General features: G+C 40.7%; 2 protein-coding genes across 4 annotated transcripts in view; one reads left to right on the top strand and one right to left on the bottom strand.

Annotated features, from left to right (window-relative positions):
- Nucleotides 1–14,678, bottom strand: part of LOC125012090 (protein yippee-like 1) — a 30,109-nt gene extending 15,431 nt beyond the window's left edge. Inside the window, exons 1-3 of one of the 3 annotated variants that reach the window (XM_047591736.1) lie at nt 14,338–14,678; nt 11,650–14,197; nt 7,282–7,566 (exon numbers count right to left, since the gene is read on the bottom strand). In XM_047591736.1, the coding sequence (XP_047447692.1) occupies nt 7,282–7,398 (117 nt within the window). In that variant the 5' untranslated portion in view covers nt 7,399–7,566; nt 11,650–14,197; nt 14,338–14,678. The other 2 variants (XM_047591738.1, XM_047591735.1) reach the window with 2 other exon arrangements.
- Nucleotides 14,679–21,247: 6,569 nt separating this feature from the next.
- Nucleotides 21,248–24,373, top strand: part of mapk1 (mitogen-activated protein kinase 1) — a 29,275-nt gene continuing 26,149 nt past the window's right edge. Inside the window, exon 1 of the mRNA XM_047591783.1 lies at nt 21,248–21,620. Within this exon, the coding sequence (XP_047447739.1) occupies nt 21,475–21,620 (146 nt within the window). The 5' untranslated portion in view covers nt 21,248–21,474. The remainder of the gene's footprint in view (nt 21,621–24,373) is intronic.

The raw sequence follows: 24,373 nt of genomic DNA, 5'->3' as shown, positions 1-24,373 counted from the left end.
GAATCCAATGAGTGACGTCATGACAATGATACAGTCGATGGTTAAATGTAGCACATTTAATCCTACAGTGATTGAAACTTTGACGACCACCAATCTGAAGACCTTATATTCTTGATGTAGCAACTTCTTTATCATTTCTGATTATTTTACAGATGAAAAATTCAGCCAAATGTCAAAATCAAGAGTAAAAATAATCATTAGTTGGAGGTTATTAATCTGTATCTGAATCTAAATTAAACAAAATAGTCTTAATTGCAATACTTACGTTAATCTGCAGAAGACCATTTTGTAAAATAACTACATCATATATAAATCAATTTAAAATTAAATCATTTTATTCTTGAAGTGTCAACTTTTTGAAGTCATTTCTGACTTTTTAAAGACGTAACATTAAACCAAACTTTAAAAATTATAACTAAGAGTGAAAATAATCATTAGTTGAATGTCTAAAGGTTAGAAATCTCAAGTCTGATGCTGTTTCGTGCCTCTATTATCCACTGAATCAGACCAAATTACCTTAATTACAATTAGTCTGCAATTGTTAATTTGCGTACGATACTTTTGTAGAACAACTACGAACATACGAGTCTATAGAGTTCATAGCGAGCGGTTCCTTAAAATGAATGAAAACAAAAACACCTTCTTTTATTTGTAGGAAGTTTTGACTTTGCTTTTAAAGGTCACATTTGTTTTTCGGATTGTAAAGACCGGGTCTGCTAGACGTGTCGTCTGCTGCACTTCCTGTGAGTTACGCCACATAGAGTTCACTTTACATGTATCTGATGCACGCAAGTTCTGCACTAGTAGACACGTTTTCTATTTTCTCATCACTCTTTGTTTTAATGCATCTTCCTTTGTGTTACACTTAGGACTGTGGGAACTACACTACAGTTGTGGACTGCATTTCCCATGAGGCTCAGCTGGACATAATAAAAGCCTTGTTATTGAAATTCCATTTAAGATATTTGCATAAAAATGAAATTTTTGTGTCTTTTTGGACTTAAAAACACAAAATGTGTCTTCAGACACATGTTAACTATGTGAGACCAACAAGAGAAGAACAGCATGGCCAAGGGGGATTTCTTAAGGAAATCCAATCATTATCAACATGGATTGTTTAGACTAATGAGGTCATTAGGCCAGTAAAACAGGCAACACAACCCAGTCGACAGGTCGCTGTTCACTGCACAGACCTCTTGAGTTTAAATGGAGGTTAGTGGTGAAAAGGGAATTTACAAACGCCCTGAATTAAATGACACGTTAAAGCACTTCCTGATACGTGGCTACTGTGCAGTATTGAACTTAATTTGAATCCCCAGTTTGATGCCGTCTAGTGCGACTGGTTTTCCTGCATTCCGGCTCTGAGAAAACCTCTGCAAACAATGTGGCGTGACTCTAATAAAACAATCACACATGTAACGCGTAACACACTTTAAAAGGTTCTCCTCGTCCTACACTGACCTTAGGAGCCGCGGCACCCGAGCTCATAAATATGTCGCTTCCAACTAATCATTTGTCACTCAGGAGGCGAACGGCTCGTAAGTCAAAGTCACAACACGAAGGAGATGAAGAAGAAGAAGAAGAAGAATTACTGCTGAGAAATGCAGTAAAGCCGGGTTTGGCATCTTCATGTTATGAAGTTGATTTTCCACACCTGTGAATCAGTCCTAAAGCACATTTACCATAGCAGAAAATCACATCCTGAAAAGTCTGTTTGAGACGTTCTCTTCTGGCAACGTGAAATCACGCACATCCACATGTTTGTGAAGCAACGCAGGTCTGTCATCGGCACAACGCGGCGTTCCCACATACATCATAATCCAGGGCTGCTTTCTCAACAACAACCCTTCAAGTGCACCACTGGCTCCCAAACTCATTTACGAGCAAGTACGCTTCAGTGGCTGACCTCTAGCTCTGGCACAGGTCGAACTGCAGAAGACTTTGCAGTAAAATGCATCTCAGCCAACAGCTTTTTCCTCTGTTCCGTGCTACATGCCCAGCCACAGACAGCGTGGAATCACAAGCAAGTGAAAATGATGACCTTTGAGAAAAAAAAAAAAGAAACGAACTGCTTATGACTGAGCTCTGGCCTCGGCAACCGTTACAGTGTTCAACCTCTGGCTGCCTTCTTCTTCTTCTTCTTCACATGGTGCCTCATTTAGTGAAAAATCTTATTTAACAAAATGTTTTACTGCAGGAGGATGCGATTAAATTCAACTTTAATACATCTAAACACTTCTTCCTATTACAGTTTAACTAGAATTTTTCGCTTTCGGCTTTTCAGATGTGAGAATTTGGTGCTTTTCAGTCTTCAAAGGGCTTTTAAAAATTTCCACTGTAGTTGCTGCCGTGTTTATTTTAGTACAGTTGTCTTCTGGTTTGCATGGATTCATATTAATCTTGTTTTCTCTACATTAAACTGAAGGACTTTTGCATAACTCCCATCTGTTAAACAGGTCTCTTTTTTTTCTTCTTCCCTGGATTTAATTTAATTCAATTTCCTTCGCGGGATTCAATAAAACGTCACTGCATAAAGCGGCCTCCTCCTGCCCTGTCACGGCCTTCGCCGTGCGACAATAAATATCCGTCGCGGCTCTAGACAGGTTAAGCGAGGTGCAGTTTGTCTCTGTCTTTGGGCCAAAGGCACGCATTCATGATTCACGGCCGTCTTTAAAAATTAAAAACCCCTGGCGAAAATCCTCGTTGTGAGGACTCTAAACTTGCCGTCTTGCGGCGTCTGATCCCGCTGGAAGGACCAACGCAGTCTGGTGGCTGGCGGAGCTGTTTACTGCGCTCGTCTTCCTGCCTGCGCTAACAAACTGTGAGCCTCCCGAGTCTCTCAGCTGCAGGAGGCAAATGGATTTTGACACGGAGATGGCGAGTGTGCGCAGATTGATCATCTTTGCCATTTGAATAATCAGCTTAGCGCGTGGGGAGAGTGCAATGCACGGGGAGCACACTGTCGCTGCCTTATTATAACACGTAAAGGTCAGTCGCAGCGGCTCTGGTTCATCTGATAGTAGATGAACTTTAGTCACCGTTTGCTCACCAGTTGTCAATTTAAGATCGACATTAAAGAAGCACTTTGGCTGCCTCGCGTGTCTGCGGCTCCAAATGTCTTTGAGGACTAACTGCTGCTTGGCCACTGTTAGTGGACTCCAATACCCAGAAAACCCTGCAATATAAACTTTACTCTTGCTGCAAAGCAAAGTAAAAGGTGCAGCTTTCTCTTCTCTTTCGCGTTTGTATTTCCCTCAGGTTCGGATTTGTTGTTATCTGTGGGCTGATAAATGTGCAGGCCTGGCAGGATAATTTAAGTTTGGGAAATGGGCTGAATCTTTAGCATCCTGCTGTGTGATCTGACTAGAGAATCAGTTTTCCCTCCGCGAGAATTGATCGTTAGTGAAGACTGGATGCGAGAGGATTTATGTGCAGGCGGCCACAAGCCTATCAACAGTCATTTGTGGTGAAAGGAAGTTTAAAAAAAAATAAAACAGGCGGATATTGACGTCGGTTTAAGGCTCTGCACAAGCTGAGTGATGATAGAGGACCCTTCACATGCTAAGTGGGCTGCAAGTATTTAAAGGAAAGCGTGAATGAGAACACGAAATCTAATGTCCTACCTGCTGTAATCTTGGCAGCCATGTTTTTGACTCACTGGATGAACACGCACTGAAAGAATCCAAAATGACTGGATCGAGTGTTTATGTGTTTATTTTCATATTGAACCGGTTATCAAAGGTTTACACCAACCAGCTACATCTGATAAAACATTTCTTCCAGTCTGTTCTGGTCACGTTTTCGTAAGTGACACCAGAGGAGAATCACACAACCATCACGCGAGGAGCTTCTTTCAATGTGACAAGGATAAAACAGCAATAAATAATTCTACGACAAACAGAAACATCAGCAAACACATGATTCTCTCTGACCAAAAACAAAGGACAATGAAAACCACACAATTACTACTTCCACACAATAGCGTGCATTACAGACCAGCACACAACAGGCTCTCCACCGCACAAAACGTCAAACTGCAGCAGCTACGACAACAGCTTCCTCCGTTCAGCGCCGTCGCTGTCAATTTACATGTGAACGTTCAAAGTTGTGAGAATTTCGCCATCATAAATGCTAATTAATTACTGATCGTAAAGACCCAACGTTCTTCCTAGTCATGTTTCCATTATAGTATAATTTCCAGCTATTATCAGAAATATCTGTGAAGCATAATTTGATGGAAAAGTAGACTGGAGTGTTACAGCTAAACAGTCTTTTTAATTTAAAGCTCTATTTAATATCAAAGTGCGTTCACACTTTTGTGCTGCATCTTTCAGACACTTTCCTTTGACACACACACACACACACATATATATATATATTTATTTATTTATTTATATTTATCTGAACTCCATTACGTTCAGATAAACGCTTTCAGGCGGTTTATAATAATCTGTCGTCTGGATTTGCTGCAGGTCACAGGCTCACGGAGATGAGTTTCTCCGACAGTCTGACAACAACACTGAATTTCTATGAATATTTAACCTGTTAATAATCAGCAGGAGTGGGAGAGAGTTGCACATCTTCTGCCTCTCTTTATCCCTTTAATAAAATATGTTGGATTGGCTGAAAATTGTGGAGACAAGTGAAAAAAAATATATCAAAAAACTGTCTAATCAACCAACGATTTTGGAAGCCCCCCTGCAGTACCTCCACGGATCCCCTAGGGGTCTCAGACCCCTCGTTGAGGACCTACGTACTAAAGTTTTAAGTCAGATGGAAAAGTGGAGCTTTGGTGAACATTTGTCACTTAAACCTTCTTAAAATCCGTCTTAAAACTCGGAGTCAGTGGAAGAAATCATCAGTTGCCGATTTCCCAACCATTATGACCTCGAAACTCGTGAGAATCCAAACGACTGAGCTCCAAAATCCGTGAGCTCATAGAAATCATGTGGACAGGAAGGTAAAATCTCAAGGCTGATTCTTTTGATTTTTCACATTCTGGTTAAAGAGTCAGGGCAGCGCTTTCAGTTTTGATGTTCACAACTCGAATCGAAAAATAGCCCCGGCAGTAACGCTTAAAAAAGGACGTCGGTAATAATAGCATCCTCGGCTGACATCTAAGCCTCTGAGAATTTACAGGAAGAAATAAATACAGCAGCGGGAGGGAAGAGAAGGTACACGAGCTGTAGTGATGTAATAAGACAGGTAAGCATCAAATACAATGACATCAGCGTCAAATCCCCGGGTGCCACGGCTAATATCAGATGACACACCGACACCGCCAAGTGAGAATTCACAGTTTAGGAGAGTACAGATTTATTCATTTCACGATATTACAAGGACGCTGTCAGATGTTATTATTGTGGCTCAGAGTGTCATCCAAAAGATGACTAAGGAGACCAAGAGGCTCATTTTCATCAGCAAATGAGTCTGAAAATCTGTCAGTGTTTTAATTCAATAATGAAGAAGATGCACAAAACACGACTATGTACTAACTTGACAAACGTAAACATGCTACTTGTTGACTGCGCTTCTCAATCTGCTTCTCACAGCGAGTTATTTTAAAGCTGCAATAATATATATATATATGTATCTATATATACAATTTCACTAAATCAAATATCAAATAACATGTTTAGCTCCTTTGTTTACATGGTTGACTCCAACAGGAGCTAAAAGCTAAAACTCTCTATGTGCTGTCTGAAAACAACAACAAACAGTCTGTTGACAAAAGTTGAAGAAAAGAGGAACATTCGTCAACCTCAAAACACCAAAGATCTTTTTTGCTTTATTATTTTGGGAAATGACAGCAACCACACCACCACCAGAACTAAAACAGGACTCCAGCTGTAGCTAACGTTTATCATGTGAAAAGGCTATTGTTAGCCAGTATGCTAACCTTAACAAACCGCATTAGAAAGTGACATAATGAGATCTAATCAATGCAAAATAGGTTTTATGTCACATTTAGAGCCGCAGCGACCACTCGCACGACACTACTACTGACATACTAGCACAAGTTAGACACAAAAACTCTCCATACCAGCTAGTTTGTGGTTTGTCTTATAGTCTCAGGAGGGTTTTACGTAAACAAAATGTTTTGCTTCTTTGTTCCTGCAAAAGTTGCTATTTATAAGGCAGAAATAGTTAACAAAGTAGTTTGTTTTCTGTCAGTCAAGCTCCCCCTAAACTAATTAGCTTGCTGCTAACTGCTAAATGCTAGCTGACAGGTAACAAGCTAACTAGTTAGCAGCATCCCAAATGTTTATTGGAAAGATATTCACTGCCTGGCCAAAAGAAAAAAAGTCACCACCTGGATTTGAGTAAGCAAACAGGTACGAGCCTCCTATTGGATATTTAACCCCAACTGATGCAATGAGTAGCTTCTCCTTTATTATTCAATGATTTTGATTTCCCTAATGACACAGGTATATTCCAAGATGATGACATGACATGACACGGGGCTCAAATAGTGAAAGTGTGGTTCAAGGAGCATGAGACGTCATTTTCACACATGGACTGTCCACCACTGAGTCCAGACCTGAACCCCACTGAGAACCTTTGGGATGTGCTGGAGGAGACTTTATGAAGTGCTTCAGACTCAAGATCTTGGTGAAAACTGAACGCAACCTTGGATGGAAATAAATCTGGTGACGTTGCAGAAGCTTCTTATCAAAACAATGTCACGGTGAGTGCTGCTGTAATCAAAGCTAAAGGCGGCCCAATGAAATAGTAGAGTGGCTTTTTTGTTTTTTGGCCTAGGCAGTGTGTATTTGTACCTGCTGGACTCGGCTTAACTAAAATAATATATACATATATATTTTAAGATTTGTTGGTCACATTCGAAGCCAAACACACATGAGCATGTTTTCTTTGCTGGAAAGCCAAAGAAAACAATGTCAGTTCATCCGCCTGTTCTCATGGCTGAAAGCAGTTTGTCTGTGTCACACTAACCTACATTTGCTTACTCTGCTGCATCACGTTCTTTAGTTTTATTTATGGCTCAGTGTAACCAACACTCACAGCTAATGCGCAAGTGCATCACATTTATTTATTAATTTTTTTCTTCCCGTTGACCTTCAATCTTGACACCGGGGTGTACATGATTTTTGGGACAGCTGAAAACTCCCTGAAGCTTTCTTTTTTCTTTTTTTTTTTTTTTTTTTTTCCTTCCATGCATATAAATAGAGACGGAACCAGCTGAAGTATTGTGAAAGGCTGCAGGGTGGGCTCATGTGAAGAGGGGTTAGGAGGATTGGATAAGGAACTGAGCTGCTGTACCTTTGAAATGAGCTCATCGTGGTTGGCCAGATGTGCCCGGCAGTGGATGCAGCTGTAGGTGCGGTGGCAGCTCGGCAGGTAAGCCTGGAAGGTTTTAGACTTGGTCATCTTTACCATGTCAGTTTGGCAGGGCTCCTCGCTGGTGTCAGGGCTGGCACTGGAAGAGTTGCAGCTCTGCTGGACTTGCTGACAGAAGAAACACTGGAAGATGCAAGCAAAAGCCGTCGTTGTTGTGGAGTGGGTGTGTGGCACGCTCCACACAGACACCACAGGAGAAAATCAGACCTGTGGGGGTGGGAGGAGGGGGGGAGGGAAGAAGGGGGGGGAGGAAAACAGGCAATGTGGTGAGAGGCATGTTCCATTCCTCCTATTTTTAGCATGCATGCACTTGATTGCATTTCCGATATAAACACAGCTCATTCGCTGGAGCAATCATTTGATTACAGTCATCTATTACATGATTGCAGTTGCATGTTGTCTTCTATTAATATAACAGTTTAGAGTGACATAACTTAATATTATGACGAGCCAGGGGCCACTTCGCCAACAAAGTCTTTCTCTGTTGTGTCCCACCGGACCCATAAATTGAAAATGAAATAAATAAAAGTAAGCTGCTTGGATTGTTATGTAATTTTTCTTAAATCTAATATTCGAAAATTGTATTATAATGTTTTGTCATATTTTTATAACTTCTAACAGTGGCAATAAAAAAGAAATACTCCTCTCAGATCCTTGTTCTCGAGTAACTCAATATATTTTTGACCTGACTGGTAAAAGTATGTTTTAGTTTAGTTTTTTTTTTCATTTGGTGATAAAAACAAAACTATTCAACGTAAACACAAAAGTTCCCAAATTTGAATAAAAGGGAGAAGAATCATATAAAATCTGACCTTTTACCCCAAGAACCAATTTACAAAGATCTTAAATTAAATAACATTAAGCAGCAAAATAATGCTAATAATAAAATAAATGAAATAAAATAGTTATTGGACATTTCCATTTTAGTTCCCAAGATTCTTGAATCTTTTTTTTTTTTTTAAAGATCTCTGTTCCTTTTAAGTTATACTTCCTTTCTACTCTGGTTTTTTAATCTTTTCTGAAAGTTGGACTTTTTTTATGAGAATGCCATTAACAAACGCCTGCAGCTCATTAGGAGGTTGATATTCAAGAACACTTCTGGTTAACTGACTGGTTAGTCACTTCTCTACTGATGAAATCTGTTGACTGTGGTGCAACAGATGAGGAAACTGCAAAGTTCTTAGTAAAACTGAAAGCAAGCGCAACTGAACAGTTAACAGTTCACCTTAGTGTTCGTACCTCAACAATTAACCCAGTGATTAGCTACCATCAGGCTAATAGATGGCGCTCGCGGTCAAACCTTTGAAAAAGTATCATTTAGCAACAAGAACAAGTCAAATAATCCTTTTAAAAATGCTCAACAAAGCAAAGGTCTGACGCAGAAAGGAACAGCGAGCGCTAAATACATCAGGGCTGACATGAACTCAACAGGCCTGCAGCTCCACACAAACAAATGCCCGTCAGTTCAGTTCATACACCAGACAGACGAGAATAGTCCACGAGACAATGAAGCCAAGGCACAATGAACGTTCAGAACGGATTCACAAAAAAGCATTTCTGCAGGTGGCAAATGTGCACAAAAAAAAGCCTCGACGTGACTCCGAGCAGCTGCGCGGCAGGAACATCCACCGCGGCCGACCAAACACGACGTTAATTCTCGACAAAAACACGCGTGTTTAAACGCTCCATTTTCCCTGCGCTGCCTCGGACCGAACGCCGCCCGCCGCCTTTAACGGCGCTTTTATTCATCTCGTCTATTGAGTTATCGTTATTAAGCGTTTTGTTTATGTGTTTGTGTCTGTGGTTTATAGCGAGCCGCAACTAAAAGGCTCAGCTGTCAAAGAAAATACTTGTCGTTCCTGCAAACATTACTGTCTGTGGCTGAGGATTGACGCTGCAGAGGTTTGCGCATCTAGTTTGTGTGCCCTGCAGTTTATTTGCTAGTTTATTTTTCTGCAGCTTTTACAGGCAGGCGTTAGAAAACTCCTATTAAAAGGCACGGAGGAAACAAACTTGAATTGGCTTTGATATGGTTTGATATGAGCGCAGTCAGATCCTGTTACAGTTACAGCTTCACAGACAAAGATGTAAATTCACACCTAGTTGAGCATCTTCTGTAACGTACAGTTTAAACTGCGAACATTTTTCATTTTTACTGTATTCAAGTGATGTTTTCCTCTTCATCCTATTCGTTATTGTGTCTCATATACTTTCATTTTATTTATTTAATAAACTCCTGTAATTACCACCTGTGGCCACAGCTCGGCCAAGTTGTTCCAGGTGTAGCTAACGCAACATTAGCTTCCTAATATATGACCTGTCCTGAGCAGGACGCGATCCACACATCTGACCCGAAACCTCATAAATCTTAAAAGAATTTAAATTTCCTAAAACGATCACAACGTTCTCGTCTCTTTTGTGGAACAGATTGGATGTTTTCCACCAAAACAGAAGAGCCGCAATCAGCTGCTTCACCAAAATCCACATCTGTGGGTCTCAGGCCGCAGGTAGGTGGTGCCATTCACCACAGCAGCTTTCAGTTCTTCCACGCTTTGCAAAAACTCACTTTCTTCGCAGTATGAGGTCCCTCATCTTATTTCTCACTGTCTTATTTTCCCAGACAAAAGGTTAAGCTCATGACAGCGAATCAAACTGCGCAAATAAGTGGAATTTAAACAGGATTTTAAATTCATGCTTTGATTTGCAGCAAGTTTTTTGCTTTTCTTTCAGTTTGACAACCTGAGTGTTCACCTGAGGGAATCATGCATCCCATGCTGCATTAAAGGCTTTTTTTCGTCCGTGCACGACAAAGATAAAGGAACCTCAACAATGTGGACGGGCTTCAACGGCCGTAGAAGTTTCCAGTTGAGCTCAATGTGCTGCAACAGGAAGAGCAGCGCCGACACAGAAGCGCGCAGCCAGACGAGAAAACAAAGGAGCTTCCGCAACTCAACAGGAAGCAGCCGTGACGCGGAGCATGGCCGCTCTGCAAACACACACGCACTTACACAAACAGAAACATAAAACTGTGCATATATGTGCGCTCGAAAACACGCACGCTTCCAGGGAAGGCAGGGAAGGTGTCCGACGACTGGCCCCAGACGCACCATATTTACATACATACTGACTAATCCGCACAGGTGCCTGAGGCATAATCCCTGCATGAAAAGGACAAAAACCTCTTTCTGAATTAGCCCAGTTTAACCCCCAGTGACACGTGCACGGGGAAAAGGTAAACACACACACACACACAGATACATGTATATATATATATATACGGGTGAGCCTTCTTCCGCATTGGTAACACTTGTGTATCATCACCATCAGTGATTAAATCAGCTCTATGCCGTGCACCCTCAGAGAAAGGCCTGTCGCTGACACTCATGCGGACGCACAATACAGTGCTATTGTTTGCAAACACAAAGACAACTTGACATGACACAAACACACAACTTTTACCGCATTTGTGCCAAATATGGACCAAAAAAACAACACAACACCTGCAGTGCTGAGAATCACTCATGACGCCACGCTTCTAACTTTAGGGTACTTGACAGCATCTATTTGTGCTCACTTCCACGTTGCTTACTTTAGCACTTATTTAATCAGGTTTACTTTTTTTTTTAACCTAAACAAAGGTTTAAGGTGATGGTGTGAATGCTACACGTCGTTCTCTGCCTCCGAGGACAGAATGTGCGTCTCTTTTGTTCCAGCCTGCGTCTTCACATGATATCAGATCACTTTTTTTTTTCTTTTTTTCTCCACCAGAGGACAAACAAAGGCAGAAGTAAATAGATTTGACTAGTGGGGGATGTGAGTGGAGCGGACAGGTAAACCAAGCAGGAACACAACTGATATTCAAAGTGAGCAAAGTGAAAACAAAGGCTGCACAGTGTGCGTCTCTGGTAACCACTAACAGGAAGAAGTGTCCAGACAAAAGAGTCGCTGGCCTCACCACTGAGCATAACAAAAGAAAAACAACATAACACGCGTTTTCAAGGCGATTCTCGCAATCTGAACAAGTTCATCTTGACACTGCACTCTTTTGCAAACCCTCCCAATTCTCCCCTTTTCTTCCAGCTTCTCTTCTAAACGTGTTTATCCCCAACAAAGAGCACGACGCCAGCTCAAGCGCAACAGTGTCGCTGTGCTGTCTGGTTTCACTGTTGTTGTTTTTTTTTTCCCCCGAGCAGGATTTGAATCCAGCACGGTACCAGAACCATCTTTCCATCCCTTTCTATTTTTTATTTATTCATTCTTTTAGGTAAACGATGCTGCTGCTGTACTCACCACCTGGTTCAGATCTGAGCAAAACGCAGCCTGGTGGAAAACTGCTTGTGGAAGAAAGAGAGAGGGAGATGTTTTTTTTCAGCTGTTGTTGCTTTTTGGAGTTAAATAAATGATTGTCGTCGTCCCAGGCTCTGGTCCATGGGTGATGCTGCCAGATAGGAACTTATTGTTGTGTCCTTTGGGTACTGACGGATCTCATTTTCCCCAACACGGGCTTTTGTTGTGTCTTTTGTGTGCGTAATGGACTGGCCTGGTTACTTTGGTGCGGAAACGTCACCACGTGGGAGGGAGAGCGAGCTCAGATGAACAGCTGGGCTGTCCAATGCGTGGCAGCGAGGCTTTCAGGGCCCCGTGGGAAAGATGGAAACCGAACTGAGTGTAGCGTTCAGAAGGGGAAAAATAATATATGTGCATTTTCGTTCTTTTACTCTTTTATTTCAGTCAATCAGTCTGTTATTCAAGATACGTTGTACACAGAAGATGTGTTTATCAGTATTTATCAATCTGAGTTTTGAATATTATTAGTATTGTTTTAATCCATTCCATTTAAATGTTTATTATAGTACAGAGTCCAATTTATAGGCCACTATAGGCTTAATTTATTCATAAATACAGATCCTTACGTCCACATTTGACTTCAGTGTTCAAGATTTTGACTGTCAACATCTATTTTTCTAACTTAGAGGTTTATAAAGTTGTTTGGTTTCGTTTTTTAAGTAAAAGGTGTTAAATGTAGACCATGTTCATTCTCTGAATTGCTTGTCTGTCGTAGCATCTTAACACAAATGCATCGCAAATCCGAGAATAAACATCGACACATTTCTAGTGCAGGGAACTAACAAATCAATTCGATGTTGTTTTTGTTACAGCTGAGCGGATTATTTCCCAGGCCACGTGAACGCGCCACGAGAGGAGGCGGGAGGGCTCGGATACCCGGATGTGTAAATAAATACAAGAGGAGAATATGAATTTGATGTAATAAAATAAAATAATAATTATAAATAATCTATGGATATTTGTTTTGTTTTCCACCTGTAAACGCTTGTAGTGATTGAAGACGGAGTTTAGGGTATTTCTACAATTCAGCTCGTTTTTCTCCAGCATTACTAATAACGGTTTACATTAATATAGGTTAATTAATAAGAGGATTGATTAAGTGCTATTTGGCGATTTGATTCAAACACAGTAAATCGTTCAATGTGATATTGTCCAGAAACCACGAGAAGGTAGAAGGACTGGAAAGGTCAATTTAAAGTCATAACTGAGCACTAAATGACCATTAGGTGACTTCATATGTTTTCTGGGAGACGACACGGCCCAACACTTGAGTCATTTCCACACAAAGATCATTAGAGTCTATAAATCTTAACATTTTGCCAGGCGAGGCAAACTATTGCTCTTATTATAGATTGAAACAAACAAAACAGTAGCCTGAACGCCCCCTCCTCCTCCTCATCTTCCTCCACCTCCTCCTCCTCCTCCTCCTCCTCCTCCTGCAGCTGCTGCACTGTGTATGTGTCAGTACTACATCATCGTGACACTGCACAGATAACACAATTGTAATAGTTCTGTAATGATGACACACGACATAAACCGTGAACTTGAACCCACCACCGAATAAAATAAAAACCTGCTCCCCTCCAGTCGTCGAGGACGAGCGCAGACCACAACAACAACAACAACTCGTGCACCGCGTTTGTCCTTTTTCTTTCTGCCCCTCATAAATAAAACGCTGTCAATGCAGCGCGTTGCGTGCGCGTTTCAACACAGTGGAACTCTCACGCGCGTCGCTTCGCGCAGGAAGGAGAGGACGCACGTAAACACAGCCCCGCAGATTTGCACTTGGAGGTGCATGCTGCGCGCGCGTGAGCGTTATGAAATCCGTCCTCTCACGGTGTTTTTGTCGTCTGTTCACGTGGCATCATAACCCCTCTGTCCAAAAAAAAAAAAAAAAAATGACCGAGATCTGCAGCCAGAAACGCACACACGCAGATGCTGAAAGGAGCTGCACGTCCGTATTTTTTTTGCTCTTGAACGTAGCCCGAAGACCAGATCGCAGAGATGTTGCAACCTCATCACTAATGTAAGCAGGTTATTATAGAGCTGTATGCTACAAGGGAACGGGGAGTATAAAATATACCATAAAACAAAGCATACTTTTTAGTTTCTAAAGGATTATTATGGACGTACACTGGAGTGCCGATCCTATTTTCTCATGCATTGCACAGTTTACGCCTTAATGCAACAACAAATAAAGCATGATAGGCTTAGATGCTACGAATATTGTGATCCAACAGGAAACAAAGCTCCACACAATGCGCTTAAAGCTGCAAATGCACAACAGTAATAAAAAAAAAAGGGAGGGGGGGAGAATGTGAGGACAAGCAGCATAACAGGTGGGCTATATTCCAGGGATTTTATCAGACAAACGCATGCGTGTCCTCCAGTGGGTCACTGGTTCTGCACTCACCCCCCAAAACATCTCGCCTCCCACCCCTCGGAAACCAAAACAACCCGAGATCGGTTTCTCCTCTGGAGCTGCAGGAGTCTGGATGCCAGAGTAATATATAAATATAGATGTATATATATATGTATAAAAGATAAAAGACACCTTCACCGTCCCATAAAGACAGCAGCAGCCTTGTTTAGGTCGAGCCCAATGCCATTAAAAGTCTCCAAAATCATCACCTCGCTGGATCTCCACTGAGTTCATGAGCCTGACGGTGAAATCTGCGGGATATCTCCGGCCGGAGCAGAGTCCCATCCGCGAGGCGCCTCAGAGTGACAGCATGTCTTTTTGGAAGGTTTCACCTCTATTCCCCTTTAGCTCTCCGACATCAGCGGCAGGACAGGCCGAGCTGTCCCGTCTGCGGCCTTATTTATACTGAAAATCCTAATTGGCTTCGCGATGCGCAGCGCGCTTTCAACGCCGCACAAGCCGATTGTGTCAAATGTCTTCTGGCTGTCTGACGTGCGTGTGTGCGTGTGTGTGTGGTCTGGTCGGTGTGAGTGTGAGAGCTGACAGCGCTGAGTAACTTGTCCCTAAAAAAGTGCAGAAAAAAACTGTGTTTTATTTCATACACTGGTGATGCCTTAACGTGCTGCAGGACAACGCGATGTCAGAAATTGAGTGCGCAAGAAATCAAATTTGGAACATGTCTCAACAAGTCCATCTTCATCTATAATAACCACCTGTGCCTGTCAAACACCAGAGAATACTAGAGTAGAAGAATATTAAAAAGTCCTAATAGTCGACATGTGAAATGTATATTTCCTTGTTGTTACCGAGTCTTTCAATCGGTCTTGCTCACTCGATGAAGTTGAATAAGGCGAATAACTTGGTTTTATGGTATGATGGTTGAACATTTCAAAGCTGACAGTATTGTTTACTCTTAGTTGTGTAATTAAAATCGTTAAACACGTTATATGATCGAATAAGGCAAAGAAAGTTATGACCTATTCATCATATTTTTTCGTAAATCATCAAACTTTGTATGTGTACCATAATTGTTCTTTTATTACTTGTTAGGCAGGGTTTAGCCTTAAAAATATTTAAAAAATGATTAACTTTAGCTGCTTCTTTCCTTTTCAAATCAACTAAAAGTATTTTCTTCAGAGAAAGCTATTAAATACGACCTTTGTTGAGGTACCTGAAGATAGCAGTAGCCTAGCTACACAGTCTGTTCTACAAATAGCATCCAATCAGTGAGAAGACTTCCCTCCATCCAACCAATCCGCTGCGAGGGAAGGCGGGGCTACCACGTTACAGCCAATCAAGACGGGGCTGAGCTCTTGAGTGCGCGTCCGCGTGGCCGATGATTGTTTTCGACTGTGCGCGCTGCCGACACAGACACATGCCAGAGCCAATACTTTTGTGCGCATGCGTGGCCGCATTGGAAGCACATGGTCGGAACAGAGCGAAGTAAACAAAGACGTCAAAAATCGATACAGTTGATTGGCGTCTGATCCTCATTGTTGTCCATAGTTTTATCATAGATATTCACATCAGGGTTTAAGCAATATTTTATCTAGGATGATATCATAAAAACATGTTTTTATAAATCTTGTCCTTCCTTTTATTTTATTTTATTTTATCAAGATTCACTGTATTTATTTTAGATTCATTATTTATTTTAGGATTGTGTGAAGCAGAAAGGCAAACATTTGTATTAATGTTATATATATATGATTTAACAGGTAAAATGTAATTTATATTACCATTCATTCAGAACAAAACAGCTTAATAATAGTAGTAGCTTAAACAGAACATAAAATTAAAGGAAATAAACCGAAGTCTGGCTAGAAGGCTACAAAACAATGAATGGCATTTTGAATTTATGAATCAAACCCCTGACAAGGGCAGCCCAATGTTGCTGTTAAACTATACAACAGCGCCTCCTTACGGACACATCTAAACACACATGATAATTTGTTGGTTGCTTGGTTTCAGTTGCAACACTCACCCACAACCACAATAATATCATAACTTATAGGTACCTGGGTCTACAGCTGGCGCACAAACTGGACAGACTGGCTAACACGGACTTATTTAAAATCTGCTGGAAGCTGCTGGACATCTGTCCATCTGTTGTATATGTCCGTCTTTGAAAGCTGCAGGTTCCGCTTCTATAGTTTCACCTTGTGTCAAATTGGTGTTCCCCTTCATCCTGTGACCTCTTCAGTGTTTCTAGGAGGATTTTAAGTTCAACAGTTAAAGACAGACTCAGCGTGGACATATTTAAATGGTCAGTATCCTTAAAGCTACTCAAATGAATGTTCAAAAAACTCAGTGTGACTGATTTCAGACATTGAAATGTGTCTGATAATGTGTAAAGATTTTTTGAAACACGAACATTACGATATAATCTTTAAAATTCAGTTTTCCATTTCATTTGTTTGCCCTGTAGTAAGTTTAAAGGCATTAAGAGTAGGTGGGGGGAAAAAAACAGCTGTAGGATTAAAGATGAATAAAGATAAATATACCCTCAGAGAATCCTCAGAACACATGGGCTGCAGCTGGATCATTTTAATTAAAATACACATTTTTTAACTGAGTGTAATTCACTCAGGAGAGCGGAATAGTTTGCAAAACTGAGGTCAGGTCTCAAGTGCTGGCTGGGAGTGCGCACGCATGGAGACTCAGTCATAGAAACTTAAAGCTGACCGGTTGCAGTTGGAAGGTTATATCTCACCTTACTTTCACGTTGGTCCTCTCCAGTCTTTGCATGTTCTGTATCTCCTGCACCTCCATCCGAGTGTGTTGTGGTGTCAGCAGCCGGCTTATTTCAGAGTAGTATTTTCAGAGTAGTATTATTAATAGAGAATGAGCCGTTCCAGACTTAGTCCCATAAATATATATCGTTTCTTTCTAGTTCTGAACTTTGAGTGAGACACTTGCAAAAGAGTAAATACAAATATTTTACACATTTTTTAAGAGTTTTTTTTTGTGTGCATGAGGTCTCACTGTATAAAGGAATTTCTTACTTGTTTCTCATGTTGGTGCCTCTATTTTTATGGAACACCATCCCCTTGCTCTTATCTTCTTCTTTCCTCCTTTTTTTTTGTTCCTTCTCCTCCTCCCTCACCTGTCTTTGCTTCGCCTTCTTCTGTTTTTCACCATCTTCTCCTTCCTTACCTCTGTTTCTCCTCATTATACATCTGGTAAATGACTTGATAATCGAATCAATAATTTATTAATTATTATATTACATAACATGTGTATCTGTAGGATGAATATTTTTGTGACATGCATGCATCAGCGCATTGTAGCCAAATTAATTTTTCTCAGCAAACTGAATTGCCATATTAGAATCTCAGTTTCACCAGATTTTGCAGGGTTTTCTAACATTTCTAACATTATAGTAAACACTTACACTGATAGACTTTGGTTCAACAACAGTTAATGCAACGGTAAATGTAACAAAGCCAGCCTCAGAAGCTAATTTTCATTTGTTGTCCCAGAAACTGATCAGATTCAATCTCATCTCATCTTCCATAGCGCATATTTTAATATGAAAAACACATATTCACAATCAGATGTCACAACATAAACCAGATAGAAACCATAAATATTTTTTTTAAAAATAATAATAAAAATTAAAAATGGAAAAATTCACAAGTCAGCTCCTGTAGGGAAACACGTATGAGAGAAAGGTGGGTGGAAGGGAATTATGTATTTTGTACCTGCAGCCAGTGGTAAAAAAACAGTAAAAAAAACAAAAAAAACAAAAACAATTACAGATAGCATGTATAACTGAGAAAATAAAATAAAATAAAATATAATACTGTAGGCTTGAAATGTAAACTTGAATGTCACTACTGCCGTATACCTCCAGATGTCCCTCTTTCATAAAAAAACAAAAACAAAAACAAAACAGCTCCTGGATAAATATTGGAGCAACTACTTGTTCTGTTATTTTAACCAAAAAGATCATAATTATAATTAACCCCTATTCTGGGTTAATTCTACTGGTTGACACTTGTTGCTGATGGTTTAATAAACTATTGCAAAGGTTTCATCATCATAGAAGCTTTGAGGGAGTTGGTAGAGTTTCGTGAGGTGTCTGCATAGGAAAGAGAAGGTCTGGGCAGAACATCTGTTTCAGAACACGAGCATCCTGTAACCGTAACACAGCTTTATTATGGTGGCCACAAGAACGGCTTTTGGTGTGGATGCAAATCTGACATTCACTCCCACTCTTGGCCGCTGTGACTTATCGAGTAGTTCATCAACCAGGGGGTTTGCGGTCCACACTGGACCCCATCCTGAATCACTCTCAGTGCCTGATACTCATCTGTGATTGTGTGAATATGTTAGTAAATGTGTCACTGTAACTGAAAAAAGCAAGAGTAGTGTGACATGGCCCTTAAAACTGTTATAGTCTTCCTGTTGACCAACTTAAGTAAATAAAAAAGAAAAAAGGAAATGTATTTGTTGCCACCTCCTTCTCAACGAATTACTTTATATTGCACGCTTCCTTTATTAGTCCACGACAACATAAATATTTAATTTACCTTTGCAACTAGACTTCATATTGCTCCACTTAAGGTGCCCTTCTGAGCAAACTCTACAAATCTCACTTTTCTTTTTCAGCACAAACATTAAAAATCTTCCCTTCTAGACCGATTGGGGCGTTTAGAGTTCAGATATGTGCCGTAGTTAGATGAGCCAATGCTCAAACTGCTCATTAAAATCCAGAAATAAAGGAGAAATCTCGTCTGGAGCAACCGTTTGTGGTTGAAGTTTGGACAAGTTATATCGTGTGAATAAAAAAAAATTACAGGCCTCAAAGTTGCATGTAATAAAAACACGAGTGAAAAATGTCCAGGTTCCTTCCAGATCTAATCCTAGAAGTCTTGGTGATGTTTTATTTGCTACAGCTCAGGGCTCATTACTGGAAACGTTACCAGGTCAGATTTTGTGCAGTACTTGGTGCAGCTCCATTGACGTTTGTTTTTATATTCATGAATGTCATTGTGTATATTCAGCCTCATTATCACCTCAGCCCTCAGTTTTACTAGTTGCTTTTTTGTTTTGTTTTGCTAGCTACTGCAAAACAAAATAACTGATCGTGCACTTCAGCAGGAAACAGCAAAGGGACTTACGTTCATTTATTACCAGTGGCTCTGTTGCAGAAAGCCAGGCAGCGTCCCCACCTCCTCAGATGCTCCAGAGACCTTAAGCTTCCACTCAAGGTGCTCCATAGAGAGCATCTGTTGTGGGAGCTTCACCACCTGGATGGAAAACTGCACCAGGCAGGAGTTCCTGGCCCTCAGAAACGTGGTCCAGAACCCCCTTCCCCAGCCTGCAGGTTGCAGGTTAAAGGCCAAGGAGCTGCTGCTAAATGCATGCATATATGAGCTACAACCTCTTAAGTTTACATCGGTCTATCTATCTATTTTGTAACGTGGGAACTGTATGTAAATCTCTGTGATGACCTACAGGTAATTGCTTGGTCATAGTAGCTTAGTTGCTACAAAAGCTGGATAAAGTCAGGAATAAAAGACGTTCTGGGAGTCTGCTGGAGAATGAGCTCCGCTGCTCTTCTAATGTTGGATGTAGTGGATGGACTGTCCGTGATCAGGTTATCCAGTGTCCTGTTGTCCCTCGCTGACTGAGACAGCTCCCTGCAGCATGGCTATTCAATTAGTGGCCAGAACCAGTCCCCAAATGGCCCAGCCTGTAAACTGAACTGAAGTGGATTGAACTGAACTGATGCAGAGTGTTTCAGCCCAGGAATGAACCCCCTGTAGCTGAGTAACAGTCTGACACATACATTAACACACAGGACGAGATGTTACGGTCCCTTGTGCCACGATCTGAGGCAAAACTCCTTTAGAAGCTCAGTCCAACTGGAGAACCCGCCAGCAGACCAGTGGTCAGCTGCTAACTAGCCTAGCCACCAGCAGCAGGTAAGAAATGATGGGAATGTGACCACACTCCAACCAAACATCTCTTCCTTCTGCCAATATCAGAAATAAGATACAACCAGACACCAGCTACGTAGCCTAGTCCACAGCAGGAGGTAATGAGAGGTGGTGGGACATGTGACTACCCTTCAACCAACACCGCTCTCTTCTGCTAGAATCAGAAATTAAAACACTACCCGACAACAGCTAATTAGCCTAGCTACAGAAGTACATCACTAGAAAAAGCAGGCTAATTAGCCTAGCCGCCAGCAGTAGGTAAGAAATGATGGGAATGTGACCACACTCCAACCAAACAAATACTTATTTTACCATCTTAATTTACCTTAATTGCATATTTCTATTAATATCTATCCGTACTGGTTTAAACTTTGCTATTGCTAGTTGCTTACTAGACTACATTTCTCTCTACTAGCTGGCTTGCTGCTGCTGCCGCAAGATAATGGTAAGTATGAATGTGCGTTACATTAAAAGACGTTATTGCCACATGTCACTTTGTCCCAGTCGCGCCAAGCATCAGAAAAGTTTATTGTTCAATAAATGACAACAGCTAACGTTGTTCGAAGGTCTCATGGAAGACATAGTGGTTGCATTTGCTCAAGCCAAGGATCACAAGCAGCAGTTTTAAAAGGAAATACACAAGGACTAAGACCAAAGTCTAAGGTGCCTCTTGCCCGGGGCCCCCAGAGTGTTTTGGGTGACAATGAGCAGTTATATGAGCCACAGAAAATGTTCATTATTGTTAATTTATGACACACAATTAAATACTCAAACCACCTATGTGCTTAATTTAATTTAATTTAATTTAATTTAATTTAATATTAATCTGTATTGGTTTATAATTTGCTATGACCAGCTGTTCAGTAGGTGCCTAACAAATCTGGCTAAGCAACAATTCTCGATTTTAATATTTGGCCCAATTCAATTTGGACATTTTATCACATGTCCAACCTTTCGAATCAGTTTCTTTATCTTATCAATAGATAATCCCCCCAGAAAACCACAGATTATTAAAAAAATAAATAAAATAAAAAAAAAAACGATTGAGGATAAAGCAAAAACAAGTAAAAATATTAAATTGAAGAAAAATGAGAGGAAAAAGAGGCAAAACATGGCACCACGTGATCGCCTCCGCTATTTCCTGCAGCAGCATCCTCCTTCTCCGCTCCAGTCCCTGCTCCTCCCTCCACACGTAGCGAAGGCCTCCGGTGCAGCAGTCACAGCGGCGACGGATAGAAACGCGCACACTTTACACATATACATTTCTAATCGCAGTTGCTGCTGGGGTCTTTTTTCTTTTTTCTTTTCCCCCCCCAAACAGCCTTTGTTTAAGAAAAGGAAAGAAAGCAAGACAGAAAGAAAGAAAAGAAAAGAAAAGAAAAGAAGCCAGTCTTCATAATGGCGACAGCTGCGGTGTCTGCCCCTGCTGGCTGCGGCCCCAGCCCCGGGCCGGGAACCGAGCTTGTCCGCGGGCAGGCCTTCGACGTCGGGCCTCGGTACAGCAATCTCTCCTACATCGGGGAGGGCGCCTACGGGATGGTGTGGTAAGTTACACCCGAACTGTCTGTCTCTCCCTCTCTCTTTTTTCTTTCTTTTTTTTTTTGGCTTTTCTCCTTTGCATATAAATATATACATATATATATGTATCTATATATTCGTATGTATGAATATATATGTGTGTGTGTTGCCAAACTCCCACCTCCTTAATTTCCGTTTCGAAGTAACTACATGTCGCGAGCAACAGTGTCAAGCCCCAGAAAGAAACCAGAGAAGGAAAAAAAAAAAAAAAAAAAAAAAAAAAAATTCAATCACGGCTGAATAGCACAACTCATGCTGCTGGCCTGGAAGTCCATTTGGTGTTGGCTACTTTGTGTTTCAATCCTGTTTCTACATAGCATATCTAAGCTTTTTGTTTTTAATATAATTATTGATTTCTCTACTCGGGCTTCGATGCATTAAAAATGTGGATGACCATAACACGGACGCCGCTGTGTGTTTGCATGTTTTATCTATCTATCTATCTATCTATCTATCTGGCTTCTGGTTCACTGTTGTTGATTGTGAACGCTTTATCACGTCTCCCTCTCTCTCTCTCTCTCTCTTTTATTATTTTTCCTACATCATATCGACACCATAAGATTTCCATGGACGTGCACTCATGCCGGCTGTGCACTATGTTTGGCTTTCTGTGGTTACATTTGCCTAACATGCCTGAAAACGCATTGTGATGGTGTCTCGGGAGGTTTTCTCTGGCCACTTGTTTGCGCTACATGAAGGTATTTATGGGGAAGAGACAGAATTTGTTCATCGACTTGTATTTGTGCTGTTACTACTCCACTGGCTGCTCTTTGTCGCTTGCGTTCTTATGATCAGATTCAAGGTTAATTTTGGTTTGAACCGTCTTTCGGATGGCTTTTAATCAAATCCTACTTGCCCACCCTTCGCAGAAGCATAGTGCCATTAGCTCCTGGTACTGTATTTGACCTTAAATACGAACACTGTACTGTATTACATAATATAACGTCCTTGTGTCAACCAGCAGCAGCAGCAGCAGTGTAGTTCCTTCGTCTTGTGTGGAGAGGAGCCGAGTTTTCTCAGAAACACGATTTGATGCACCGCTTCTCTTCACCGTAGAGGCACAGCAGGTTGTTTAGCGTCTGCAGGCTGGAAAACTCGTCAAAGTACACAGTTGATGGTTGCACAGTTTTCCAAAGATGACTAATGCGCGCTAAAGACTGAGGCAAGCGGACCAAAATGCAAATCACAGGAAAAAAAAGCCCCTGTGACTTAGAAGTATGTTTTGGAGTGAGTGTTTAAACTGGTTGTTGGCTGCGTTTTCTTAATGTGAATGCTAATTTGGAAAATTATTATTATGTAAATTATTAAGTCATATATTTATTTATTTTTCACTCTTTCGAGCGTAGCAGCGTTAATGTCTGACGTTTGACCCAGAGAAGATGTGTCATACGAAGACATGTCATCGCATTCTGGTTTTTAAATAAAGGTTATTCAACGTTATCTGCAAGAGTTTTGCATTGGGTGAAGCCGATTGTCGATTTATGTGCTATATAGACAAATAAATACAGAAACCACGTATTAGTACTCCTAGTCAAAAATGATTTTGTTCTAATTAATAATTCAGTGCCTTTTATTCTGTTGCGGTTACAAGATTAAGGGGAAAACGTTGATGGGAATGTACATGCTGAAGTATTTTTGAGCTGTCGTGCTCGACTAATGAATAAAAATGAAATTCAAGGCTTCCAAGTAGTTGAATTTTTATGGAAATATGTATGACTTGGAGCCAGAACTCCAGACCCTCATTTAGAAAATACTGACAGCCACCAGTGGAGTGTGTGTTTTTTTTTTTTTTTAGGGCACACCTGAGGACTTTTTGTCGGAACACGTATCCTTCCTGAAACTGCAAAGAGCAACAGTCTGCGTGTCGCTCGTCATCTTGAGTTAAAGCTCATAGGAAGCTGGGACAGATCATGTTCGTCTAACCTTTCTGCAGATATCACCTGTCTGTCAAAAGTTTGTGGGTGGCACCGTTTTATCTTTGAAAAGATTTCCTTTAATGGACTTTCAGTTTCGGTCAGATCTGCTGCCTGTTCTCTCGATGACTACTCAGTCATTTCTGTTGCTGCTTTGACGTTTGCCTTTCTTTTTTTATTTTTTTTTTTTTATTTTGCTCATCTTGTTCTCTAGATGAAGTGATTGTTGTGTGGTGCTGCACGTAGTATTAGCACAGATGGTGTTTGAAACTGAAATACTTCTCACCAGCATATTGTGATAAGTTTCTTTCAGCTTTGAAATCTATCGAAGATCACAACTAAAACTTGAGCTAATATGATTTCGTGACGCTCAGTTTGATATTATACTGAGATATACTGAGATATACTGAGATTGTATATTCAAGTATATCTATATATCGTAGTTACAGCGACAGGTCCTTTAAGGTTGAGGTTGAGGCTACAGGGACTTGAGTTGCGTTTGTTTTGAGTCCCATTAAGGCCAAAATCTCAGACCTGGCAGTGACACTTTACACAAAATACCTGTTCATCAAATGTGTTTATTTTACTTTTATTCCTACCATCTTTATAATGAATTCAGTGACACATGATACTGGCAGGAAAAACATCTTTTTAAATTCAGGTTTCCACAAAATTCACTCATGTTCATCTTTTATTTTTTATAAATCTTTATTTATTTATTTATTTTGGATTTAAGTTTTAGTTTTTGTGTTATTGAGAGGCTTGGTACATGAAAAACTTGCGTATACAATTACGTAACCCTATGA

Source organism: Mugil cephalus, chromosome 8 (genome assembly GCF_022458985.1).
Source record: "Mugil cephalus isolate CIBA_MC_2020 chromosome 8, CIBA_Mcephalus_1.1, whole genome shotgun sequence".
NCBI classification, from domain to species: domain Eukaryota; kingdom Metazoa; phylum Chordata; class Actinopteri; order Mugiliformes; family Mugilidae; genus Mugil; species Mugil cephalus.
The sequence above is the reverse complement of the archived record's forward strand: the minus strand, read 5'-3'. Positions and strand labels throughout refer to the sequence as shown.